We start from the raw sequence: 26,232 nt of genomic DNA, 5'->3' as shown, positions 1-26,232 counted from the left end.
AAAATATGTCTTCCAAAATGCTCAATCCATAATACGTATTTTACCATTTGGAAAATGTTTTTTAGAAAAAAAAAATTACTATTTTAGAATGCACTTTCTTGAACATCAACTTACTATTCTAAAATATGTTTTTTAGAATTAACTCTGAATTTTGGCTTCTAAACTTGTTCTCGAAAGTTGAATTTCTCATTTTGAAACACTTGTGAAAGACTTTTGAATTGGGTTTTTTTGGAATCTACAAAAATGCTTTCGCATGAAAAAATTCATAATAAAATTTTCCTTACTACTGCATTTTGGAATAGAGTGCTTCTTCCCGCACCTTTATCCCTTCTTCAGCCACCCCCATAGTAAACTTGATTTTACTATTATGCCCCTTAGTAAAATAATATTAAAAATTTAAAAGTAAACCTAATTTTACCTCTTTCCACTTTGTTTTAGCACTTTGCTTCCTTTCACCAACAGCAGAAGCGCGGCGGCACCCACCCCTCTCCTTCAAAGAACCAACAGTTCACCTCCTTTTCTTCAAACCACCAACAGACCTTCATCCTCTCCCAGCAGCCCCCATCCTCGCCTTCAAAGGAGCACCATTCACTTCCATTGTAAACTCCAAATCACTGTTCAAGCATTGAGCCTCTTCATCCAACATTGAAAATGTTAGTTCCGGATTCTTTGTAGAGGAATTGTTTTAAAGCATGCATTGTCTTTGTTCCGCATCACACAGATTTTTAAATCCAATAGTGTGTAGTTAGGTTTCGTATTTAATAATCCGGTAGTCTTTTTCAATAGTTCAAAATTGTGTGAGTTCCGGATTACATAGGTTTTCGGATTAAATAATCCGGTAGTGTTTAATTAGTTCTGGATTATATAATCCGGTATGTGGTTTTGAATGTTTCGGATTACGTTGTTGTTGGTTAAGTTGGTTTCGGATTAGATAATCCAGTAGTATTAATTTTAGGATTTCGGATTAGCTAATCCGGAAGTGACTTTTTTTTGGAGTTTCACGTATGCAATCTTGTTTAGTTTATTTTGTTTCCCGTTGAAGAACTTTTTTTTTAGATTATGTGTCATGGTTCACCTATGACAGATATGGCTAAAACAAGAGGTGGTGGATCTCAAGGTCATGATCGAACAAGACCAACGACATCCGTCCGTAGAAGAGATTAAGGTGTTGTGGAGGAAAGAATTGGTGTTGTATTGATAATGACAATCAACAAGAATTACGTGATGATAGGCAAGTAGACCAGGGAGAAGGGTTTCCTGGAGGACCTTCTGATATGTCTTTGCTGGTAAATTTTGCTGACCATGTTGCTATTAAGTTTTGGGATGGTGAGGTAAGAACGAAAAAACCTTCAATTAAATTGTTTTTGTTAATTATTGTTTAAATTGATTTAATTATATTAAATATATACAAATTTTGTATTAGGATCGGGGAGAACTTAAATTGGTATCCCACGGTAGGAAATTACGTAAATTTGGGATACCTCATGCTGAGACTGAAGTTCTTATACAAAATTCTTGATTATTTAGTATGTGCAATATAAGTTATAAGGTGGGGGACAGGGGTTGATTTCAGCCTTTTTGAAAGGTGGCATATTGAGACAAACTCCTTCCACCTTCCCATAAGTGAGATGACCATCACACTTGATGATGTGTCATCTCTTTTACACCTCCCCATTTTGGGTCAATTCCCTACGTATGTGCCCTTAGAGTACAACGGAGCTGCAACTATTTTAACTGAGTTATTAGGGGTGGAGGAGGCTCGTGGGAAGGCTGAGATGAGGCAGTGCGAAGCGTCCACGTACGATTGAGTTGGCTTCGAGATATATATGCGGAATGTTGCACTCAAGAGGCTTGGGAGTGTGCTGCTAGAGCTTACTTGTTGCATGTGGTTGGATGCACTGTTTTTGCAGATAAAAGTGCCACATCTGTATCTGTTTCGTACTTGTTGTTATTCAACAATCTTCGTATGTGCGGTGGATACGCATGGGGAACAACAACACTTACACATCTATATGAGTAGTTGAGGGATGCCTCCTACTTTAACACAAAGCAGTTTGGCAGTTATGTGACACTTGTTCAGGTATGAAACCATACAAATAATTAGCAATCACATGTTACATTCCTTAATTTTTTGTATTAAATATTTTATAATTAATATGATCGAATTATGCATGCATGGATTTATGAGCACTTCTCGGACATGGGAAGAAGGGATATTAGGAGTCTTCAAAGATGATGAGCTATCATTTACAATATGGATGCGATCTACATGCTCAAAATATGAAGGGATGCGTTTTGTTGACCTCTGAAATTTGTTTGTTTGACTCTTTTGGGATCTTTTTGTCTTGACTACATTAAGTGGTGCACATAATGTTGTCATGTCTGGGTAGGCAATTTCATGCAACTTGTTTTTAATTGTCACTTTGCCACACATGTCAACCTGTTTGAACCGGGATAGAATGACATCCCATTCTTGTTGAATTGACAACTCAAATGATGAATCAAATTCAGATAAATCTAAAAAGCTTAGTCTCGTCCACATAACATGAACTTCATTAAGAGGAATGACACCCATAGCATATCTGGCTAATTGACAAGCACATGGTAATTCGTGAGTCCGTCTAAGTACACATCCACAACATTCACTATCAAACCCCACATCATTGACCCGATCAAACTCTTCAGCAATGAGAATCAAAGCATGTTTAGATACAAAGCCAACCAACATTTTGTACAACTGCACATTGAATGTGTGTCCTATCACATGTAAACTCATTTCAAAGGATGCCTTGATTTCGTTATGTTGAAGTATAATAACATGCTTGATAGCATCCCAACATGAGCACAAGTTTCCCATGTTATTTTGTAATATTCGTTTCAAAGACCAATGAGCTGATTCAACCCTGTATAAGTATAAAACATAAAACAATTAGATGTTATACATGTTCTAAACAAAGTAAAGGCATTGATTTACCTGTTTGATGTTGTATTTCCCAAATGCATTAATGAATTTGTCCAACACTTTACAAATTTTTTTTTGTGCGGAATAATCCATGTGTTCTTCACATATTCAACAAGTAATGGCCACGGTAAACAAATAGTTTCAAAACTTTTAACAAACTCATCAAATTTAGCAATATCTATACAGTCAATGATAGTCCTCCATGAATCCATCACAACTTCCCAAGCCTCGACAGAATCAACCAACATTTTACACTTTGCTTTAACATTCTTATTGATATGAAACCGACAAAGAAGGTTTCTTGCTTTAGGAAACACAATATTGATGATCTCTATCACAAACAATGACTTCAGGCCCCACATGCGATGTCAAAAGTGACCCTCTAAATTTTTGTAGTGCCCATATGAAGTTCCTTTCCTTCTCGCTATATAAGAATGCAAAACCAGCAGAAAAGGACAAACCTGTACAAGTCACACCAACAATCTCAAGCAAAGGCAGTCGATATTTGTTTGTTTTATAAGTCGTATCCATCAAGAATACAATGTTAAATGCATTCAAAAGTTTCACAGCATCAGTATGAGTCCAAAAAATATCACTAACAATATTGGAAGACTCATGACACGTACTCCAGTTAAGATAGTTGTCACGGTCTAACAACATCATTAACTGTTGTAATTCAGTTCGTGGTCCTCTAACTGATCTCTTGTATGAGTATCTTGCATTGTATACTTGTTTTATTGTTGTCGTATTATTCTCCTTCAAAGTGCGTAGTATGTTACTCGGTTTAACCATGCTTTTAGTCATATCAACAAGCATGGAATGTTCATTCGCTTTTAATCTGTCCGCATATGGATGACCAACTAATGCATCATACAAATCATCATTATGAGTACCACATATTACCATAAGTACCCAACCTTGACCCTTTCCAATAGGTTTACCTCGCAATTTAAAGGGACATTGACATTTTCGAGTACCAGATACAGTAACCTCCAAACCATCTTTATACTTTCTGTACCCCCTTTCACAGCCTAACAAGACATATGTTTTTCTCCCTTGCTTTCCATTTGCTATGTCAGACCTAATAATGACAATAACAAAACCAAGTCTATAAGCAACCCTACGGACCCATTCAAGTAAGTCTTCTGCGAAGGAAAAACCTACACAAAGTTATTCCAACAATATTACAAAATCACTTCTTCAAATTATAAAGCAATAAACATAAATAGAATGAAATTTTATTCACCTCATCTGTTGTAAAATGAGTACCATAATCCTCTTTAACTAATTCAGGTTGATGCACAGAATTCATTAATTCTTCCATATATATCATTTTTACTTCATCCGATCTTTTTGTAATCAATCCAACCTCCATGTCCATACTTACACCTTCATTCATAAAACATAAATTTATATTTTATTCTAATTTTCATAAATTCACACAAGTATGCAAAATAAAAACAACATTCAATTACCCTTCCGGATTGTGTAATCCATAAATAAAATAGTACCTTCCAGATTAGATAATCCGTAATGCATTTCACAACTTCAAAGTGACTTCCGGATTGTTTAATCCATAAGTCAAATTAAAACAGCAAATTGCATTCCGGATTACATAATCCATAAGTCATATTTAAAGTTCTAAAATGTCTTCCGAATTATGTAATCCATAGTTCATTTTGTACCGGATTACACAATTCGGAAAAGTGAGTATGTTTGTTCCGGATCCGATTTACCTCCGGTTTAACTAATTCGGATCACTTTAATGTTGTCTTACGGATTGTAAAAACATTCTGGATTATAGGGGTGGATAACATGAGGTTCATTGCATGGATTATACAATCCGGTGATCTAGTGGGTTAACCCAATCCGGGGAAATAAGTGTTTAAAGCACCGAAGACTTACCTTACAATGACAAAATGAGAATACGAGTCGTGAAGACCACCCACCACAGCAACACTGTTGTCACCACCACCACGGTTACCACTGGCACTACCACCACAAGCACCACTATCACCACGACTACGGCAGGCACCAAGCACCAAGGACCAAACACCTTCGTTTTCACTATGTGAAGAAAGGTAAAACAAATTTTCTATTTTTATCTTTTTTTTACTGAAGGATAATTTTAGAATTTTAAAAGTGTATGGAGGTGGCTGAAGAAGGGATGGAGGTGCAGGAAGAAACACTCTTTGGAATATGCTTTCCAGAGTTTAAAACCACAACTTCCGGATTCCCCAAAACCCAATTGTTTTCAAAACACATTTCTGAATGTGTATTTTGGAAGTCAATTTCTGGATGTCGAATTTTTTGTAACCCAATTTGCTCCATTACAACGAAACCAAGTAAAATAAATCTATCCTTTCATACCTTCTCAACATACCCTAAGCTAAACTACTTCAAAACACCATCACCACCCCCTCACTGGACTTCTTCAGCTTCTAACCTTCAAGGACAAAATTAACATTGGAATAACACTGGCACAGGAGAAGACCGTTCAAAATAAAATGCCATAAAGGCAAAATGTAATTCAAAACATGTGTGGGTGCATGTAGCAAATAAGGGAGGTGTAGGAAGCAAAAGTCTTCCTTAAGTGGTTAAAAAATAAACTAAATACACATTCTGAGAGAGGGAGAGAGATTACCGTTACTTATTAGTAGTAACGTTCTTGTTTATGCCAAAACTTTCACTACTTTGTTATTGTTTCTATCATCTCTATGTACATATTCTTCATTATCATTCATCATCATTTTTATTACAACAGTTACATTACATTACCCATATATATTGTTGTTATTATAATAACTATCGCAATTTTTTTATTATTGTTATTATTATTAGTATATTTGTACACTTTTTTTTATCATGATTTACATAAAATAAGATTATGTTGCTTCTATTCTATTATTCTATTATGTTGTTACATATAAATATATTTTTGTAATATAGCATGACCAACAAACTAGCTGGTGTTTACTTTCTTCATTTTTACTCTACTGTACTAAAAGAACTTAGTAATATGTTTTATTATTTAATTGTAGGTTCCTTTTAGTAAACTTATTTTTACAAATAAAAGGTTAAACAAAGATTATTATTATAGTAGTAAAAGAATTTGGGTCAAAGCACATGTGTTTGTATAATTTCAAAGGTCCTGTGACTCAACTCTCTATACATATCCAACTTGGTTACTCCAATGCTATCTCTGCTTAGCTAAACACAAATTTGATCATTACAAAGTTTTCAAGGTATAGCTCCATTACTCGTTTACAGGAATGCTCTAATAATCAGGGATGGCAGAAAAGCGATATCCTTGAGCACCCCTCCATGCATAATATGCAATTCGAGTCTCATAAAAACCTGTATCCAGAAATTAAGGAAAATTATGTTTCCACCAAAAGATCCACGAGACAGATATCTTAATATGTGCATAACCATGGTAGATACAAACTAAATTAATATTTATTATTGAAGAAGCATCTATGAGTGAACGAAGTGAGTGAGACATTTGAAGCTCTAGGACAAATAAAACAGGCTAAAAATTACAGCAAGAAACATCATTCCGTATATGATGGAAATAATCATTAATTCATAACTGTAAACATAATCATAGAGATGAAGATCACCTCTATCCATTCCATGCCCGTCTCATATTCTACTCCCATCAATGAAGCACACATTGAAGTGCTTTTTTAATAAGGAAATGTGTTACTATAGTATTAATGGCACGTTAATGTCTAGGTATGCTTCGTTGGTATTATATGCAATGATATTCTCATCAGGTGAGTATTGGTATGTCACATTTCTTCGAAACATTTTGAACTGATTCATTGTAAAGGCTTATCAACGCAAACGGCATAGTTTATGCAGTTTATGATTTGTGAATTATCTCTCAGCTAATCATGAAGTGCATCCACTATCCCCCGTTTCAACAATTTCAATTGAACATCGACAGAATTGGCATGGTTTGTGTGTTTCTGAGGGTAAAGACCAAATGCAGTTTAATACTTAACATACATAAAGCATATGACATTGAGAGAATTGAAGATACCTGGTAGAAAGCTAAGGACGCCAAGGGCTAAAAGACCATATGCTTGAGAACGTTCTCCCCCCATATGACCAGTGAAGATAAAGTATGAAAGAAAGAGAAGTGCTGTACCAAGGAATAACAGGAAGAGTGCAAGGACAATGGATTTCCAGGGAACTTTATCCAAGGCCTTCGGTGTATAATCAAAACGTGGGTCAAATGATCTATTAATAGCATCATCATTGTCATCTGTAGCAAGAGGGGAGTAACGAACACGTCTAGTAGCCATATCTTTCCAGAGCTATTTGATCCTAAACAAAAAAGGACCACATTAGATTGGGATCTGATGGGGAAACCAGAAACTTTAACACGACAAGGGATCAAAAGACTTGCAATCAATGTTCTGAAACTAGAGTATTTCCTAAGGTGATCGGAAAGGAGATAGTAAGAGTTACTAGTATATAAAAAATTATATTAAATACGTAACACAATTAACATCAGTAACTCCGGGAAACTATTATAAATATCAGCCACTTCACTGCACTGAAAAAAAAAATTAAAACAGGAGAGAAGAACAGAATCAGACAGATGGAAGCACTCAACAAAATAAACAGAAAAGAGAAGAAGGAACAACCGCATAACAGAGGAACAGAAAACACGAGCGGCGGCGGGCGGAGAGCGCGACGGCGGCTGAGCGCGATCAAGAACGGAGGGCGAAACGCGAGCTAGATGATCGGAAAGATGAACGCGATGACGTGAGCCGCGGAGACCGAGCCGTGAGCGGCGCAATTTCAGCGAGATACGAAGTTCGTTTTCGGTGACCGCAAAGTGAACGAAGTTCGATTTTCTGTGAAATGAGGTTGGTTTTCCTTGGGATTCACTGAAACGCGTTGGGCTTTATCCTTGGGCCTTCAAAACATCTGATACAGGATTTTTTGGCAATTACTTCCGGCACCCTATTACTGAACCCCGGTTTAAGTGTGATACGACGAAAATACCCTTAAATAAAATGGGGCTACCAATAAAAATATATTCTGGACCCTCCTTTCCATAGTATGTTTCTAGATTTCTTTTTGTTAAACGAATTTTTTATATTGAAGAATTATTTCTGCAGAATGGGATTTTAATTTTAAATTATATTCCAGATTTTATTTCTCAAACTTAATAATTTCATCTCTCATCTCAAATAAAATCTCATCTCATCTCCTATCTCTTACCTCAGATCATATCATATTTCATACCTAATCTCATATCATATTTCATATCTCATATCTCATATCTCATTTCATATCTCATCTCATATCTCATATGTCATCTCATTTCTCATATCTCATATATTTTCTGATCTCATATATCATCTCATTTCTTATCTCATATATCAAATCTAATCTCATATGTCATCTCATATCCCATATTTCATCTCTCATCTCAAATAAAATCCCATCTCATATCTCATATCTCATCTCTCATCTCACATCTCTAATCTCTCATCTCTCATCTCTCATCTCTCATCTCTCATCTCTCATCTCCTATCTCTTATCTCACTTCTCACCTCAGATCATATCATATCCCATATCTCATTTCAGATCTCATATCTCATATGTCATCTCATTTCTCATATCTCATCTCTTTTTTTATCTCATATATCATCTCATATCTCATATCTCATATCTCATCTCATATATCAAATATAATCTCATATGTCATCTCATATCCTATATTTCATCTCTCATCTCAAATAAAATTTCATCTCATATCTCACCTCTCATCTCTCATCTCTCATCTCTCATCTCTCATCTCACATCTCTCGTCTCTCGTCTCTCGTCTCTCGTTGCTCGTCTCTCGTTGCTCGTCTCTCGTTGCTCGTCTCTCATCTCTCGTCTCTTATCTCTTATCTCTCATCTCATCTCCTATCTCTTATCTCACCTCTCACCTAAGATCATATCATATCTCATATCTCATTTCATATCTCATATCTCATATGTCATCTCATCTCTCATCTCTCATCTCACATCTCTCGTCTCTCGTCTCTTATCTCTCGTCTCTTGTCTCTCGTCTCTCGTTGCTCGTCTCTCATCTCTCGTCTCTTATCTCTCATCTCTCATCTCTCATCTCATCTCCTATCTCTTATCTCACCTCTCACCTAAGATCATATCATATCTCATATCTCATTTCATATCTCATATCTCATATGTCATCTCATATCTCATATGTCATCTCATTTCTCATATCTCATCTCTCATCTCTTTTCTGATCTCATATCTCATCTCATATCTTATATTCAATCTTATTTCTTATCTCATATCTCATCTCATATATCAAATATAATCTCATATGTCATCTCATATCTCATATGTCATCACAAATCTCATCTCATATGTCATCTCATATCTCATCTCATATACTATGTCATATCTCATCTCATATCTCATCTCATATCATATATCCAATATCTCGTTTCTTATCTCTCATGTTATTTATGATTATTTTATTTTTTTTATTCATTTTTTAATTAATATTATTTAATTCTATGAATAATATAATTAAATAATTTTGTTAGTTAAATTTATGTATTTAGATAATTTTAATATTATTTTATAATTTAGATAATTTATAATTATTTTATATTTTATTTATATAAAAATATTAATATTAATGATGATTTTTTCATTAGTATTATTATGAAAAGGTTAATATATTTTAAAAGTAAATGGTTATTTAAAAAAATTCTAACAAATTTTTTTGTGTGTATCTTTTAACATAAGATTTAAAAGATCACTTCTCCTCCCTCCTCCATAATCATTTCCGTAGGTTTTATATTTTGCAGTTCTGGTACAAAGAGAGGTGTAGGGTGAAAGTATTAATCTAAAACATAATATTTTTTTCAAGCATTAAATGAAATTGTAATCGATTCCAACGCACTTTAACAAAATATAAGAATATTGATAAAACTAGACAAACTGAAATTTGATCAGAATTCAGTGATCAATTGTCCAGATACGTTTCTGCGTGTAAAGTAGTTGCATGTCTAAATTTCTATTCATGTTATACATAGTTCACAAAGCTTATCTATATACATTAATCAAATTTTTTTAACATATAAGTTCATCATCATTGTTCAAAATAGAACTTGAATTTATTCATTTCCCATCTTTATAGGTCAATAACACACTCCAGCAGTTGAAGAAGATCCTGTATTCTTCACAGGAATTGACGACTTGAGGACCATTCCTTCAGCACTGCACTGATTGACCCTAATATCACCAAGCTTCCTGGAATTATAGTCTTCCATGCTGCATACTGTCTCTGTTTTCACTTTTCCCATCTCAGTAGCGATTGTTTTCAGACGGATACGCTCAGCTCTCGATCCAATAACTTGCCCGATGATAGAAGCTGCAATGGTCAGTACCATAGCTGATTTAGGCATCACCACTGATTTCCGAAGCATGGCTATAAAGGGAACAGCAGCATGCACGGCCACAAACCACGATAACGAGAATTTCTTGGTATGTTCCTTCCACATGCCAAAGGGCACGTTAACCGCCATGCCCAGAGCTGCAATAACTAGCATTTTTGCAGGAAGAGGCTGAGGGCGCAAGTTTTTCACAAAGGCTGTACGGGCAAGGGCAGCCCTTGCGGCAACAACTGCTGGTGGACATTTAAACTTCATTCCACTTGGTGGCTTTAAAGCTGTTGCAACAAGGGGTAGAACGTTGCTTACAGCTCTGTAAGATTTGGCAATCGGGCAATTTCCGTTTGCCAACCATTCGTTTCCAAGGGCCTCGTGCTTTGATACATCTCCCTTCTGGAATGAAGCTCAACAGAGAAAGAAAATTCAATATAAATAGAGTTTTGAATGTTACTTAACCTGGTTAACATAATTAGTAAGCAACACGAAGAGAAAATCATGATTGCCAACACTGACAGCAAAGTTATTGCTAATAAGATGGGTTTAGATTTATCAAAATGATAGACAACTTGATTATTGATGATCTTGTTCCTATAATAAAAAGCAAATTCTTACTACCAGAAACTAACTTCATGATGCAATACTAAATGACACAACAGATTTCCTTCAGCGAACATGCTTTTTCAAGTGTTTGTGTGTGAAACAAGAAGAGAAAGGAAAAAAGAAAATAAAGAAAAATGTTTACCTGAGATGAGTGTTCCTTTTTACTTGATGATTCAGAATTGTTCTGCTTCTTCCATTTCTCGGAAAAATTCCCAAAATTAAACGGGCCACCTGGTCCAAAGGTTGACAAACTGATGGTGGCAACTCTTCCTGCTAGAGGATTGAAAGCAGGCAAAGAAACAGCAGCTTCTGCACTGCCACGGTGAAAGTCAGATTTCTCAGATAGGGGAATCACCCCATCCTTCCCATGAAATAGCTTAAATGCTATGTCAAAACTGGGACCATCTTCAAATATAGGACCCTTGGCTCCATGCACCTAAATATTAAAATGAAGAAACAAGCTCACATACTGCCTCAAATTTGAACTGAGACACAAAAATAGTAGGAAGGGCACAAAGATGAATCGCTTACAGGAGATGAGATTTTAGCTTGGAAGAAAGAGAAGTTTGTAGGTTTATTGATGTTTCTTAAAAACGGGCATCTTTGGATGTCATTCACATCAAAAGGGCACTCAGATCCATCCCCGTTCATTCCCTTTGAAAAGAAGTCCATTGTCTTGGTGAAAAAATTTCTTATAGAAACAAGGAAAAAAATCATAAATCAGGTGACATGAAACCAATCATTTTAAAGAGAATCTACGTTATTTTGCAAGGAACAAAGTTCACAATCACATAATATGGCATGAAATATATGACAGAAATGAAAGAACTAAAAGGAGTAAATGTAAAAATCAAGAAAATTATGCTGGTAGCATCAGTGAATCTACTACAAAGGGAACAGAAACTTCAAGGAAGAAATTGCCTTCTAAATTAAACAACCAATTACATGTGTCTTTGGCTGTCGAGAGAGAGACCAAGTCGAAAACATGAAGGCTAAACTACTAAAATAGGAATACAGATATATCAGAACAGAATTCCCCACAGTTCCTTGTTCACGTAAGGGATGAAAATGCCACGGTATGACAAAATCACAAAAATAGGATAAAATTGTGCTATAATTAAAAATTATAGACTGCATCTTTATGCAATGACATTCTGCTGCTACGGTATCATGCAATAATTGGACAATTCTACACAACACATACACATGCACAGGAATAAATTCATAATTCAAAATTATTAAGGCTAGTCTAGTGCGTACCAATCGATCAATTATAGAAGAATGGGGAAACTGCAAAAATTGTGAGCCGTGAAAATATTGATAAATTTGAACCCTAATTCGTTTCCCTCCTCGAATATATAATGAAAACGATTGAATAGAGAGAAGGAAACTACGCTACGGAAAATCGAAAATCGAAAAAATCGAGAAACGAAAAGAAGCGAGAATAAGAAGAAGAAGAGGGAAGAGATACCGCAAGGAGAGAACTACGATGACGTGTGGCTACCACAGGCACGTGGGAAGGGAGGAAACGGGTTTTAAATAGAGGAAGGACACGTGCCTTCACTAATGCCGCTTTTTTTGTGTGGACCTCGTGCATCAACTTTGACTTCACCGTACGACAAACAAAATCAACTTTACTCACAATTCTCTAATTACTTATTTATTTCTCGCTAAATTTTAAGAAATTCTATTTATTATTATAATAAATAATTGAGTTATGAGATGGATATCAGTGTTAGGAAACAAATCTCGTATTATAAATTGGTTTCTAAAGATTAGATTAAATTTAAATTTTATAATATTAAAATTATTTTAAAAATATATTATAAATTATTTTTTTAAGATTGAATTAAAATCAAGTTAAATTTAAAATTTATATTATATTAAAACTATTAGGAAAGTATGAGAGTTTATTAAATTTATTTTACTATCTGTTATTAATTGTTATGAAATCATTTATAAATATTTAATCTTAAATACTAACAGTTTGTTTACTTTTTGGGTGTGGAAATTTTGCAAGTAAAGAAATCGAGATAAAAATGTTTAATTTTTTTTTAAATATGTAAACATTTATGAGGAATCTAAAGTTAAATATATATTATATTAAATATATGTTATAATTATTAAAAATTTACAGTTAAAATTATCTTTAATTTTATTTGTATTAAATATTTAATAATATTATTAATAAAAGTAAATAATAATTATTATGAAAAATAAATATATAAATTAATTATTTTTTATTATTACTTTTTATTATTTAAATATTTTTAAAAATAGAATAAATTTGTAAATTTACATTTTACACATTTTTAAAAAAATTACACAATCTTTCCAACTCATAAATTTCACAAACTATAAAATATTTTCACAAATCTACAATAACACACATCAATTCAAACAATCTCATCTTCTTCTCAAATCACTCTAAATTCAGTCTTTCAAATCTCCTTCTCAGTATAAAAATATATATAAAATAAGATTAATAGGTGTAAGTATGAATGAATATTGCATGTATTGTGGTCAACATAGTAACCAGACTCAAATATGGCATGAATATTGCTGTGAACACATTTGAAGAGAATATGGATGGCATGGAGAAAAGCAGTAAACTCAGATTTTTGGACGTCACCGTCACCATGACATGAGAGGAACGAATATCAACATTCAATTTAACAATACTCAAACTAGGGGAAGAACAAGTTGGAAAATATAATAATAATACAGGGCGAACAAATAAAAGATGTCATTTTTATTTAAATTACATAAAATAGATTTTTTTTTTTTAGATAATACATAGGTATATCTACCTCTTCATAGAGAGAAGCACAAAATTTCTTCTAAGTATCTCTTAAAAAGTTATGCTATCATCAATGAAAAGAGAATGAGAGAATGGTAATTGTATACTCAAAATATAACTCTTATTGTGCTTTTATAATGCTTTAGAAAAACTAATTTTTATCTTAATCAGAAAATCAAAATAAATATTGTAACAACATTTGTTATTTTTTATATTGATAAATCAAACTGAAAATTATGATATATTCTATTTTTACAATAGATAATAGTATTTTTGTATGTAACAAATCAATAAAAATAAAAAAAAAAATATATTGTTTCTAAATATATAATAACATTTACAATTTGTTACCAAATCAATTAGAGAATTATAATATATTTTATTTATATATAATAAAATTTGCTATTTTATGATTATAACATATAACAAATTTCTTAACAATAATATTTTCTTCATACTAATTATATTTCTCTTAACAAGAATATTTTCTTTATATTAATTATATATCACGTGTTAATAAATAATATAATAATATTTAATCTAAAATAATAATTTATTTGATCAAGTTAAATTATCTAATTTAACAATCAAATAATAATCTCTATAATGAAGATCAGAACACTCATTTGTATGATATTGTAAGTTTAAAATTAAGTAAATAATATATTAATCAAATAAATGTGTTGATACTTCTCAACGTTCCAATAAAAAACATTACTTAAATTTTTTATTTTATCACCTTAGTTCTAGAATATAGTACAAATATTAAACTATAACCAGTTAATTTATCATAAATGTGACTTGAGAAAATATTTTTTTCCTACATTTAATTTATCTTGACCAAGGTTTTAGTTTTATTATAAAGTTCAAACTCATTATCTAAAATTGATGAATCTTTTTTTAACGGTTACCAGTTCCATAGGTATATAGTTATATTAAATATTCATTCAATAAGTATTTTAAAGAATGATCTTTAAAATTAAAATATTACAAATAATTTTTTAATTATCATAATAATTTTATATCAAAGAAGGTTTTTATATTTTTTCTTAAAGATTTCTCATTTAATTTAGAAAGTAATATTAGTTACGAAGAAATCTCATAAGTACAAGTCTATAAATAAGATCTGATAATATTCCACCCATACACATATATCTAAATTATTATGAAAAAAATTCATAATAATTTTATTATTAAGGATAATTGGATTAAAATTATAATGCTTTTTATTATCATAATCTCTATTTTCGTTTCTGTTATTGATTCTTCAGTCACATCGTTTCAATTTTAGCTTCCAACTCCAAAATAGCTTTCTCTAATAAAAATCACTTCCATTGCATATGAAGGTTTCCTTTTTCTTTGCAAGAAGAAAAAGTGAATCTAAAACATGCTATTTAAATTATTTTCTTGTACTACAAATTTTAACATTTAAACAAGCTATTTATACATCATTTTATAATTTTAAGCGTTTTTCCTGTTAAAACTTAATGTATACATTTAAAATTTATCTAAATAAAAATGAACCAATTAATGTTTTGTACCTTCAGAATTAGTGCAAAAGCTAATACGTAGTATTTTAATTATAAGGATATTAATGAAAAAATTTATTGGTAGTAATTATAAATTAATTAATAAAGAAAATCATTGGTTATAACATTTTGAAGGAACAAACATTTAAGCATATCTATTATGATCAACTGCATCAGCTAAAGGAGAAAATGGTCGAAATCAACAGACAAGGTTTGCACGTTGCATTGTCTGTCGGCACCGATAAACGTCGCACTAATAGCACATAATTATGTCCTGTATATACAGAGTTAGGTCGAAACTGCTTACATGACAGGAACTTGAAACAAAAGAAAATGAGCTCCAAAAAATACACAAAATATGGGCTTGCAAAAATTTCAATATCCTCCAAACTGTTGGTTTTGAGCAATACCATATCTTCCCTGCATTGTATTAGCGCTTCCATATGATGCAGTTGGTGCACTGGAACCAGGACAGTCTCTTGCCCAGTGGCCAGGTTGATGGCATTTGAAGCATTCACCAGAAGCACCGCCACCTGATCCACCATATGATGCCCTGTTGGAAAAGCCCCCACCTGAAGACTGTCCAGGCAGATTTCTAATATTTGGGCAAAGCATAGAAGTATGACCAGAACCTCCACAGTTGGTGCATGAAGTATATGCACTAGGAGCACCTGCTGAACCAAAATTGCCATATTGGTTTCCATACTGTTGACCGACTTGATTTGCTGGCATCCCAAAATCTCTACTGCTATTAGTGCTACTCTTTATTGTGTTATAAGCTGATGGCGTTACTTGTCTAGTTTCAACACTCCCCTGTCCAGCATTACCGGATAAAGAGTTTGGAACGGTGGTAGTACCTTCTGATTTCCCAGTCAAGAGTTTATCAATCAATTCCAAACTAACTCTGGATTTGGATGCATAGTTTACCTTTTCTGCTTTAACTACCGTTGACTTAATGCGTTGTTCATCACTGAATGTCTCCTCCTTTACTTTCAACTTGAACACATACTCGGTGAAGAGAATCTTCCGGATGATTTCAGCAAATCTTACATCATCTTGCTCTTCATACTTCAGATAATACAAATCTTTTGCAGGCACGCCCATGATCTCCTCACCACTCTCCTGGAAAGCAGTAACCCATGTTACACCTGTGTGATCCATTATCTGGAATGACAGTATGTACCTATAATCACAAGCATCAACAGATTGGTTACACCTATCACAAATCCATTTTCCATCACCATTATTAGTCACTTTTTTGTTACATTGCCTATCCCCTATCATGATAGGACATCCTGGGTAACAGAAGTTATCATACTTAATGTATGAAATAGTTGCACAGACAGATATCCAATCAGGCTTCTCTGAAGTCCCTAACTTCTCGTCTTTAATTTGAGATACAGTCTTCCGATTATCATTCTTAGGAAAATTAGATGTATCCCTAGAAATAGAGAGAGTTGGGACACTCTTCCCTTCATTTTCAAACCATCTTTTAAGTGTGTAAGCCTCTTGAAAATCAGGCTCTACGAACAGAAGGCTAGTCATTATAGTCCCAACAGACTTTCCATTGAAATCATTAATTCTGACAGCTTTTGCAGCCAAAACTGGAAATGCCCCATCATCACAGATATTTTGCAGCTTTTGTCCTTCCACGTTGCAAAAATTTCCCCACAAAGTTAACTCAACACTTCGGCCAGACATGTCTTTCAACTGGAGTGTTCTCTTCTGAGTTTCAGTACCATTTTTTCTCATGATTGAAGCTGTAGGACTAATTGAAGTTACCACACCAATCACATCCACAATTGTGTTGCTTTCCAAACTTTCAATTTCACTAATGGGGCGAAAATTAAAAGTCTGTTTTGGAATTGAGTTATCATCATCAGGGCATGGCTGTATAATCGATGTCATATCAAGAGTTAGCTCTTGGTCATTGGGAAGGTGATTGAAATTCTTCTGAGCTGGCTTTACGCTTCCCCTGGAAACTAGGTATACCTTACCAGCTTCAATTAAATTATAGAACTGATCAGCCACACTATTGAAGCAAGTTGCCCGAATTTGCCCACCATCAGAATCCAAAAGGTCAAATGAAAACACCTTGCCATCACCTCGAGCATTGTTATAGTGCCTGAGTTCTCCCTTAGCTGTTACCCTGGCTTTAATCGTCCACATATTCTGGTAAGGATTCAATGCTGCTATTGGAATTATCCTGGGGGCAGCTTCATTTTTTCCCATTGGCCCTCTGTTATTGTACATTGGAGATGGCTGCCGATACATAGGCTGAGGTGGACGAGCATAAGAGTTTGGAAAGGACCTTGAAGCCTCAGATTGGGGATGACCAATACCCGAGCTCTGATCACCATGAGATCCAGTGAAAGGTGCTGATCTAGAATTAACTCCAGATTCTACTTTAGGATATGTAGGAGGTGCATTGCTGGAATAACTAGATCCAGAGTTAGAAATACCAGTATAAACACTACTGGCATTCACTCTTGGATGATCTGGAGATGGTACAGCCATGTTCGGTCTAGCAGTCACGCCGCCTGAGTGTGAACGGTTATTCAAAGGTTGTGAATTTCCAGGGGTGACTCCTGATTGACCAGTGCTAGATTCTGCAGGTCCATCTTTTGGTAACGCGACAGGTTCTCCAATCAACTCACATTTTTCCACAACAACATCTAGGTCAATTATAACAATAATCCTGTTCACAAAAATATAGACAGCCAAATCATGAGCCAACCCCTATTATGAAAAGAGATACAACTATAATTAACAAGCAAAACAGTCTCCCACTGGGCAGTAAAGCACTCAACTAGTTTACAACAGTAAAAACCAACAAAAGCATCTGGTAATAGCATTTTCCTTTCACGGAACTATACAACCATCACAAAAAATAACCACCCATGTTCCAAAAATCTTTCTCCTTCGCCATTCAGATTATCAAGTCTTGAAAAACACAAAAGTAATACAGAAAACATAACGTGAACGACTATCATCTCTAACCTTCCAATAAATACCGAACTAACATCAACTGCATTAGCAATAGTAAATATCAATATCCAAACTAAAACATAATGCATGCATGACATCAATGTAGATGATGAAACATCAGAATAAAAACCAAACCAAAGAACGCAGGTTAAAAACAGCCTGGAACTGCAACGTCAAGATATTTTGGGTTCTGCAACAACACTGCAACTCATCCACAATTGACATTCAGCATTCGTCCACGACATCAAGAACCGCTACCCAAATTTAACCACAATCATTCAATGAAACGCCCGACAAAAAAAGAGGATTTGAACGCTTAAAAACCATCATCACCATCTAAAATTTCACACAATGATATAAAATGCATTGCACCTTCTCTCCCAACGAAATTTCAAAAACCCGAAACACAAAAAACAAATAAAAAAAGAAAAAAGACAAAACCCGGTTAACAAGAAGTAGAACTCACTTGCGGTTCTGGACATCGTTGCAGATAAACTGAACGAGCCTAACAACGGAACCTTTTTGCAACTTTCCGGAATGAACCAGTTCGTTCATCTGCGTGGCAAGCATGCCTTGCTGGTAAAAGGAACCGTCGGAGAGAACCAGCCGGTACCTCTCGGTGTTGCTGGCTTGTTGCGACTGCACTAGCTTCAAATCTATAACTTGCAAAACCGGCTTCAAACCACTGGAACAATTGGCACCGCATATTTCCTTTATCGCCCCTGGCGTCAGTGACCCAGCCATTGCTGATGTCTTTTTCTTCTCCCGAATCGGGAGAAATTATAGGATCGAAAAGAGAGAAGCCTAGAAAATTGGATCGAATCAAACGCAGAGTGAGAGTGGAAGGTTACGAGAGAGAGTGAAACCCTAACGCGATTGAATAATTTAAAGAAGGCGCCATAAGTGGTTCAGTTTGGAGAGAGAGAGGGAACCGCGAATTGCATACGGGGGAATTCATTTCGGAATTGTCCACAAAGGGTATTACCATTTTTTTTAATTCCGACCATATCCTGAATCTTTGAGTCTTATAGCAACTTATCTGACCTTTACATATTTATTTTACAGCTTAATGAAAAGTGACAAATATATTTTTAAACTTTATAATTGATATTAAATTAGTTATTAAAATATATACACTTTATACTTAAATATTGTAATTTTAAGATAGAATGGTATATGTAGCACTGAGCTTTCAATAAGATTCTACTTTCTAAGATATTCATTAAAAATGTAGTAAACATCATATAAATCATGATTAAAGACAGTCAAAATTAATTGACCAAAGCTTAATCCTTTCCGTTAAAAATTCAAAATTATTACTATAAATAGGTAAATAATAATATTGTATTTGAATCTAAATGAACATTATTCACTCAAATAAACTAACAAGAACAAATTTTATTTGTTTCCATTGAATTGCAAAAATTAAAAGCGATGATTTACAATAGATGAATACAAGCAATTCCCTGTATTAAGCGAAAAAAAAATGTATAGAAAGCTATAAAAAATTACATAATATTATTAAAAAGTCAAAATACCACTGACTGTTTTTTTATACAAATATAAAATAACACTTTATGTATATTACAAAAAGAAAATATTATATATTTATAATTTAAATAAAAATAAATATTAATTATAAAGTTTATAACATAATTTATTTTATATTAAACTTAAGTTATAACTTTTATAAAATAAATATATTTAGTTATTATAATAATATAATATAATAGTAATAAAATAACATATTTATATAATAATAATATAAATGTATTTATATAATAATAGTAAAAGAGAATAAATTAGTAATATAAGTGCAAAAACTATGAAATAATATTAATAATATATTTAAAATTTAAAATTGTAATAATATATAAAAAAAAAGTACTAAGTTATAAATAATAATAGTAATTGAAATAAATTTTTAAAATAATAATAAAATTAAAAATAAGTATAAATTACTTATTTAAAAATAATTAAAATGAATTTATTAAATAATAATATTAACAATAATAAAAAAAAATACTTTTGATTTGATTTTATGAAATTATTTTTTATATGTATTTATAATAATAAAAAAATAATTTTTTACATCAAAATTTATTTTGAAGTTGAAATAAAAAAAATTAAAATTTATTACATTCCTAAATTTATAAATGAAAGTTTTATTTTTATGATAATCTTTCAAATTTTCCACAATGTTAAATAATTGTAATTTTTTCAAAAATAATTAGTTAACAGTAGCTCAAAAAAATTATAAAATTTTAATTATCTCAAATTTACACAAAAATATCTCATATTTTATTATTCAAATATTTTTAAAGATAAAGATAAATTTGTAAACTTACATTTTACACATTTTTAAAAAATCAAACAAATTCTTATATAATAATTATATCACTCACAAAATTCTATAAATTTTCATTCGCTCAAATCTTCTTTCCAATCCAAACACAATGTAAAAAAAAGTAATGAATTTCTTAGACTAAAGTAATAATATCATTATTTAAACTCAATGACTTAATGTTAAAATATATAACTACACGTAACTAGATAAAAAAAAATTGAAAATATCTAAAAGTGTGAAGATCCCTAAATGAAAAGCTAAGGGTGTGTTTGGATTGGGGAGGAGATTTGGAGTGATTTGAAAGGAGAGTAAGATTGTTTAGATTGGAGTATATTAGAGTAGATTTGCGAAAAAAATTTATTGAATTTTGTGAATGATGTGATGGTTACGTGAAAACTTTTAATTTTTTAAAAATATGTAAAATACAAGTTTACAAATTTATCCTTATTTTTTTAAAAATATATGAATAATAAAAATAATTAATTAATTTATATAGTTATTTTATAATTAATAATATTATTATTATATAAATAATTATATTTTATTATTATTATTATTATTTATTTTTATTAATAATATTATTAAATACAAATAAATTAAGAGTAATTTTGAGATTTTAATAATATTATGTAAATTTTTAATAATTATAAAATATATTATAAATTAATTTTAATTTTACTACTATTTATTTATTTATAATCATTATTAATTATTATTTATAATTTTTAATAATAGTTATTATTTCATAAATTTATTATTAATATTTTTATTTTTATTGTCATTTTATATATTTTATATATTTATTAATATTTTAATTATTATTATTATTATTATTATTTACATTATTTTAATCATATTCTTAGTAAATCTTCCCAAATCTTCGAAAATTTGCAAAGAAATAATGGTGCAATGCTTTTGCCTCGATTTTTATGTTTTATTAATTTTTTATTTATTGGTTTCTTCGCTCACTTATCTTTCTTCGCTTCTCACAATCCGTCGTTAGATACAAACAGAGTGTAAAGCTTGCAGGAACATACTATACAAAATTTAAGTAATTCATAAATCTATCTCTTTATATATATACTTATCTATCTATATTTATATTTATACTTAATACATTTCAAGAACAAAACGTGGAGAATTAAGTTTTTCATTTGCAGTGTAAACGTATCCTAAAGTTGCTATCTCTCTTACCCAATCCTAAATTGGGATGGTCTGCTTGCAAACTTTATCGAAGTAAGGCAACTTACACAACACAAGGTAATCATTTTTTAATTTCAAATTTAAAATCTCAATTGATTTTTTTATTTCTGATGAAGTTTGGAACCTCTTTTTCATTATTTATGCTTTTTTCATGGATTATGCATTGCACTTCTCAATCCTACCCATTTCAAAAACTCCAAAACCCCTTCAAGAGTTTTTGGTAAGCTTTTTTTCACAGCATGACTGGAAAATAATCTTTTGCATTTTTGTATATTGCTCTTCATGCGTTTTTTCTCGTGGTATTGCTTTTCATTTGGTGAAATCATTTTGTTTTTATGCACATCTACAATAACTAAAAACCTATTTCTTTTGTGCAAACACCATTTTAAAATACAAATTGGTTTAAGAGAAGCATTTGTTATGTGATACTAATACTTTGTGAGCAAATACTCCTCCTTTATTCGTTATTTTCTCACACAAGGAAACACATATGCACTCTTTTTTTTATTGAATAATTCATAAATTTGTCTTGTTAATGATATATCAGTACAAACTATTTTTTTATTATAATTTACTTTATTTTATCCTTTTTAGGTTTGGAAAATTCCAAACATTGAATTTAAATCTTTAAGTGCCAAATTTTCAGTTTTATCATAATTTTTGAAAATATATTGGTTTAGTAAATATTGATGCGGTTAATAGAACACGTTGACATTTGCAAATTTGCAAAACTCCTTAAAATTTACTGATATAGAATTTACTTTTGCATGTAAATGTGTTTCTTGCTCCACTCGTCTTCCTCCAAAACATTTGTTCACTGTTTTATCACGGTGCAGCCAACCATGTTTTTTTTTGTTGAACATAATGCAAATTGCATATGAACAATCAACTCCTATTATTATAGTTATATATCATGCATTAACATTTTTTTAAGTTATATTCATGAGTTTTTTTTTTAGATTGATCATCATCCATAGTGGATTGATTTTCCAACATGTGTTACTTATCCAACTTATTTGTTATGATTTTGTTTTTAAAACTTGATGATACATTTACGTTCCTGAAATCAACCAAAGTCGTCAGTTATTTATTGTTGCTGCGAGAAAATGGAGGTGGTGCCAAACACAAAGTAATATACATATAGGAATAAAAAATAAACAATTTATGACATTTAAAATGATTATTCTGTTTGAAAACTAATTTTTACCGCATTGAATATTGCACTGTGAATGATGGAGGTGGTAAACACAAAGTAATATACATAGAGGAATAAAAAACAAACAATTTATGACATTCAAAATGAATATTCTCTCATTCTTTTCTAAATTATTTAAAATTCTAAATAAATACACATCCTAAATTATTAAATATAGTACTTAAATAAAAAAAATTCAATAAATAAAATACCTAAATTATTTAAAATTATAAATAGATACAAATCCTAAATTATTGAATGTCATATTTAAATAAAAAGTTACAATAAATAAAATTCTTAAATTATTTTAAAGTAAAAATAAATAAAAATCATAAATTATTGAATGTCACACTTAAAAATAATAGAATAAATAAAATTCCTAAATTATTCAAAATTTTAAACAAAATTATAAATTATTTAATGTCCTACTTAAATAAAATATATGAAATAAAAAAAAATTCTTAATAAATCAAAATTATTTAATGTCCCACTTAAATAAATATTTGAAATAAATAATTTTTTTTCTAAAATATTCAAAATCCTAAATAAACATAAACTCTAAGTTATTTTATGTGATACATAAATGAAATTTCAAAAGTTTTTAAGAATCCTAAATAAATACAAAATCAGAAATTATTTTATTTTCTATTTAAATAAAGATATAAAATAAATAACATTTCTAAGTTTTTCAAAATCCTAAATAAATAAAAATCCAAAAAAATTGTAATCTTATTCTTAAATAAAAATAGAAAATTAATCAAAATTCTAAATAAATCCACATCCTACATTATTTAATGTCATTTTTAGATAAAAATCTAAAATTAATAAAATTTCTAGATTTTCCAATATCATAAATTATTTTATGTCCTACTTAAATAAAAATTGAAAATAAATAAAATTAATATTTTTTTCAAAATCATAAATTAATATAAATCCAAAATATTTAATGTCATTCTTAAATAAAAAAAAATAACAAAATTTTAACAGTGTTATTCTACTTCTTGTGAAATTTAACAGTGTTATTCATTAAAAATTACGTAATAAACATCATATAAATTATAATTAAAAACAATATTGAGCAAAGTTTAATCATCATACAGTCAAAAATCTCAAATTACTACTATTAATAAAAAAAATATTATAAATAAGAAAATATTAATGTTATGTTTATATCCAAGTGATTATTATTCCCTTAAATAGAAAAATGAAAACAAATTTTGTTTGTTTCGATTCAGTTACAAGAATTGGAAAGAGATGATTTACGAGAAATGAATAAAAACAATTCCCTCAAATGTTATATATTAGAAATGAATAAAAATAATTCTCTGAATTATGCGAAAAAAAAAGTTAAAAAAATTACATAATATTATTAAAAAGTTAACTACCGTTAACTATTTTTTTATACAAATATAAAATAACACTTTATATATATTAAAAAAGAAAATATTATATATATTTATAATATAAATAAAAATAAAAGAATTAATTATAAAATTTATAACATAATTGATTATATATTAAACTTAATCTATTATGTTATAACTTGTATAATATATATATATATATATATATATATAATTATTATAATAATATAATATAATAGTAATAAAATAAACATATTTATATAATAATAATATAAATGTCTTTATATAATAATTGTAAAAGAAAATGATTTAGTAAAATAAATGTAAAAAATATGAAATAAAAATAATAATATATTTAAAATTGTAATAATATATAAAAAAAATTAATAAAATTATAAATAATAATAGTAATTAAAATAATTTTTTAAAATAATAATAATAAATTTAAACAATAAAAAATATAAATATAAATTACATAATTAATAATAATTAAAATAAATGGATTAAATAATAATATTAACAATAATAATAAAAAATTGATTTTAATTTTGATTTGATTTTATGAAAATATTTTTTATATGTATTTATAATTAAAATGAATTATTTTTTTACATAAAAATTTATTTGAAGTTGAAATAAAAGTTTTTAATTTATTACATTCCTAAGTTTATAATTGAAAATTTTATTTTTATGATAATTTTTTATATTTTCGACAATGTTAAATAATTTATAGTTTTTCTGAAAATAATTATTTAACAATATCTCAAACAAAATTTATAAACTTTAATTAACTTAAATCTAAATAAAAAAATCTCATACAGATAATTAAATTTATTTATTTTATTTATGAACTAATTTAGGATTTTTATTTGTTTAGAATTTTGAATAATTTTATAAATTTATACTCTATTGAAATAATTTAAATGTAGTAATGCATGTGTTGAAGAATAAAGAGCATATCGATCCTAAGTATATAACATAAACACCTCCTTGAATTTTGAATGGATGTATATAACAATGTTTGCCATTCATCCTAAATATAAAGTACAATAAAAGCTTCTTCATCACAACAGTCAACCAAGGTATCCAATGTATGAAAATTAGTTTCATAGGTAAAAAAATCTGCTTTGATGTTTTCCAAATGGTGCTCCAAATTGGTCACACAATTTTTTAAAACTACTGAGTCAATGTAATTCAATGGCACGCTTTAAAAATGTTTTGTACAGCTGTTCAAGTTCATAATTGCATGCCTAAAATGTGGATCAGAAGCTGTTGTAGGTAAGATTTGCTCACAGAGAATCAACATTTCCAATCAAAAATTCAATTTCGTATATAAAAAAAATGTGTGTTGACTTTCCTGGAATGGTGCTCCATTGTTCTGACTTATGGAAAGCGAAAGCAATTGCCCAAGCTGCCAATTCATTAAGCTTTTGGTGGTAGAGCAAAAGTTTTGTGGTTTCCTTTCTCGAACGTTGTTTAAGTTGGCTGACAAAATAGAAAGTTGAATTTGGAAAATAACACAAAAACTGTCCTATTTTTTATTGTTTTATAACAGTCTTTGAATGAAGTTTATGACAGCAATGCACATTTTCTAATATTTTCTAATATTTTCTGTAATAGTGTATAAAGTCGAAGAGGCATCCCAATGCTGTAAAAAGTATGTGCATAATTGTTTTTCTATATAATTGTTTTTCTATATAGCAGGCTTATTGTGGGCTTATTGTGGACAATGTGTTGTAACTATCAATTGAGGACAAGAGAGAAATCTTGCAAGATCATTAACTTATGTGTTTTTTTAAAAACATGTG

The 26,232-nt window shown here is 30.2% G+C and overlaps 4 protein-coding genes across 7 annotated transcripts; all 4 read right to left on the bottom strand.

The window, feature by feature from the left end:
• Positions 1–1,872: 1,872 nt before the first annotated feature.
• Positions 1,873–3,210, bottom strand: LOC137809296 (uncharacterized). The gene is made up of 3 exons (XM_068610428.2): positions 2,975–3,210; positions 2,192–2,903; positions 1,873–2,034 (listed from the first exon to the last, which is right to left on the bottom strand). The coding sequence occupies exons 1-3, from the start codon at positions 3,208–3,210 to the stop codon at positions 1,873–1,875; spliced, it is 1,110 nt and encodes a 369-aa protein (XP_068466529.2).
• Positions 3,211–6,039: 2,829 nt separating this feature from the next.
• Positions 6,040–7,858, bottom strand: LOC137811153 (uncharacterized). Its single transcript, XM_068612778.1, has 3 exons — positions 7,621–7,858; positions 7,011–7,297; positions 6,040–6,319 (listed from the first exon to the last, which is right to left on the bottom strand). Exons 2-3 carry the CDS (start codon positions 7,273–7,275, stop codon positions 6,240–6,242), a joined length of 345 nt encoding a protein of 114 aa, XP_068468879.1. The 5' UTR covers positions 7,276–7,297; positions 7,621–7,858; the 3' UTR covers positions 6,040–6,239.
• Positions 7,859–9,988: 2,130 nt separating this feature from the next.
• Positions 9,989–12,602, bottom strand: LOC137811151 (zinc finger B-box protein). 4 transcript variants are annotated; one of them, XM_068612774.2, is made up of 4 exons: positions 12,470–12,602; positions 11,530–11,689; positions 11,141–11,434; positions 9,989–10,791 (listed from the first exon to the last, which is right to left on the bottom strand). In XM_068612774.2, the coding sequence occupies exons 2-4, from the start codon at positions 11,668–11,670 to the stop codon at positions 10,147–10,149; spliced, it is 1,080 nt and encodes a 359-aa protein (XP_068468875.1). In that variant the 5' UTR covers positions 11,671–11,689; positions 12,470–12,602; the 3' UTR covers positions 9,989–10,146. The 4 variants fall into 4 exon arrangements, with proteins under 4 accessions (XP_068468875.1, XP_068468877.1, XP_068468878.1 ...); XM_068612776.1 differs by having other exon boundaries at positions 11,530–11,652; positions 12,470–12,519; XM_068612777.2 differs by having other exon boundaries at positions 11,530–11,652; positions 12,259–12,507.
• Positions 12,603–15,517: 2,915 nt separating this feature from the next.
• Positions 15,518–19,312, bottom strand: LOC137811150 (Replication factor-A protein 1-like protein). The gene is made up of 2 exons (XM_068612773.2): positions 18,782–19,312; positions 15,518–18,025 (listed from the first exon to the last, which is right to left on the bottom strand). Exons 1-2 carry the CDS (start codon positions 19,057–19,059, stop codon positions 15,703–15,705), a joined length of 2,601 nt encoding a protein of 866 aa, XP_068468874.2. The 5' UTR covers positions 19,060–19,312; the 3' UTR covers positions 15,518–15,702.
• Between the last annotated feature and the right edge of the window lie 6,920 nt (positions 19,313–26,232).

The sequence above is a fragment of the Phaseolus vulgaris genome, chromosome 2, assembly GCF_051622355.1.
Source record: "Phaseolus vulgaris cultivar YP4 chromosome 2, ASM5162235v1, whole genome shotgun sequence".
NCBI classification, from domain to species: Eukaryota; Viridiplantae; Streptophyta; class Magnoliopsida; order Fabales; family Fabaceae; genus Phaseolus; species Phaseolus vulgaris.
This window is presented reverse-complemented; position numbering and strand designations above follow the sequence as displayed.

What these genes read in the sequence shown, in the direction of transcription:
- LOC137809296 (XM_068610428.2), bottom strand. Translation starts at nt 3,210, where the DNA reads ATGTTGGTTGATTCTGTCGAGGCTTGGGAAGTTGTGATGGATTCATGG. An exon ending in GGAAATACAACATCAAACAG is followed by an intron (nt 2,904 to 2,974) that starts GTAAATCAATGC and finishes ATACTTATACAG; the next exon opens with GGTTGAATCAGCTCATTGGT. An exon ending in CTTCTTCCCATGTCCGAGAA is followed by an intron (nt 2,035 to 2,191) that starts GTGCTCATAAAT and finishes GTGTTAAAGTAG; the next exon opens with GAGGCATCCCTCAACTACTC.
- LOC137811153 (XM_068612778.1), bottom strand. Translation starts at nt 7,275, where the DNA reads ATGGCTACTAGACGTGTTCGTTACTCCCCTCTTGCTACAGATGACAAT. An exon ending in CGTCCTTAGCTTTCTACCAG is followed by an intron (nt 6,320 to 7,010) that starts GTATCTTCAATT and finishes TTCTGGATACAG; the next exon opens with GTTTTTATGAGACTCGAATT.
- LOC137811151 (XM_068612774.2), bottom strand. Translation starts at nt 11,670, where the DNA reads ATGGACTTCTTTTCAAAGGGAATGAACGGGGATGGATCTGAGTGCCCT. An exon ending in AAGCTAAAATCTCATCTCCT is followed by an intron (nt 11,435 to 11,529) that starts GTAAGCGATTCA and finishes TTTAATATTTAG; the next exon opens with GTGCATGGAGCCAAGGGTCC. An exon ending in AAAAGGAACACTCATCTCAG is followed by an intron (nt 10,792 to 11,140) that starts GTAAACATTTTT and finishes GCTTCATTCCAG; the next exon opens with AAGGGAGATGTATCAAAGCA.
- LOC137811150 (XM_068612773.2), bottom strand. Translation starts at nt 19,059, where the DNA reads ATGGCTGGGTCACTGACGCCAGGGGCGATAAAGGAAATATGCGGTGCC. An exon ending in AACGATGTCCAGAACCGCAA is followed by an intron (nt 18,026 to 18,781) that starts GTGAGTTCTACT and finishes TTTTGTGAACAG; the next exon opens with GATTATTGTTATAATTGACC.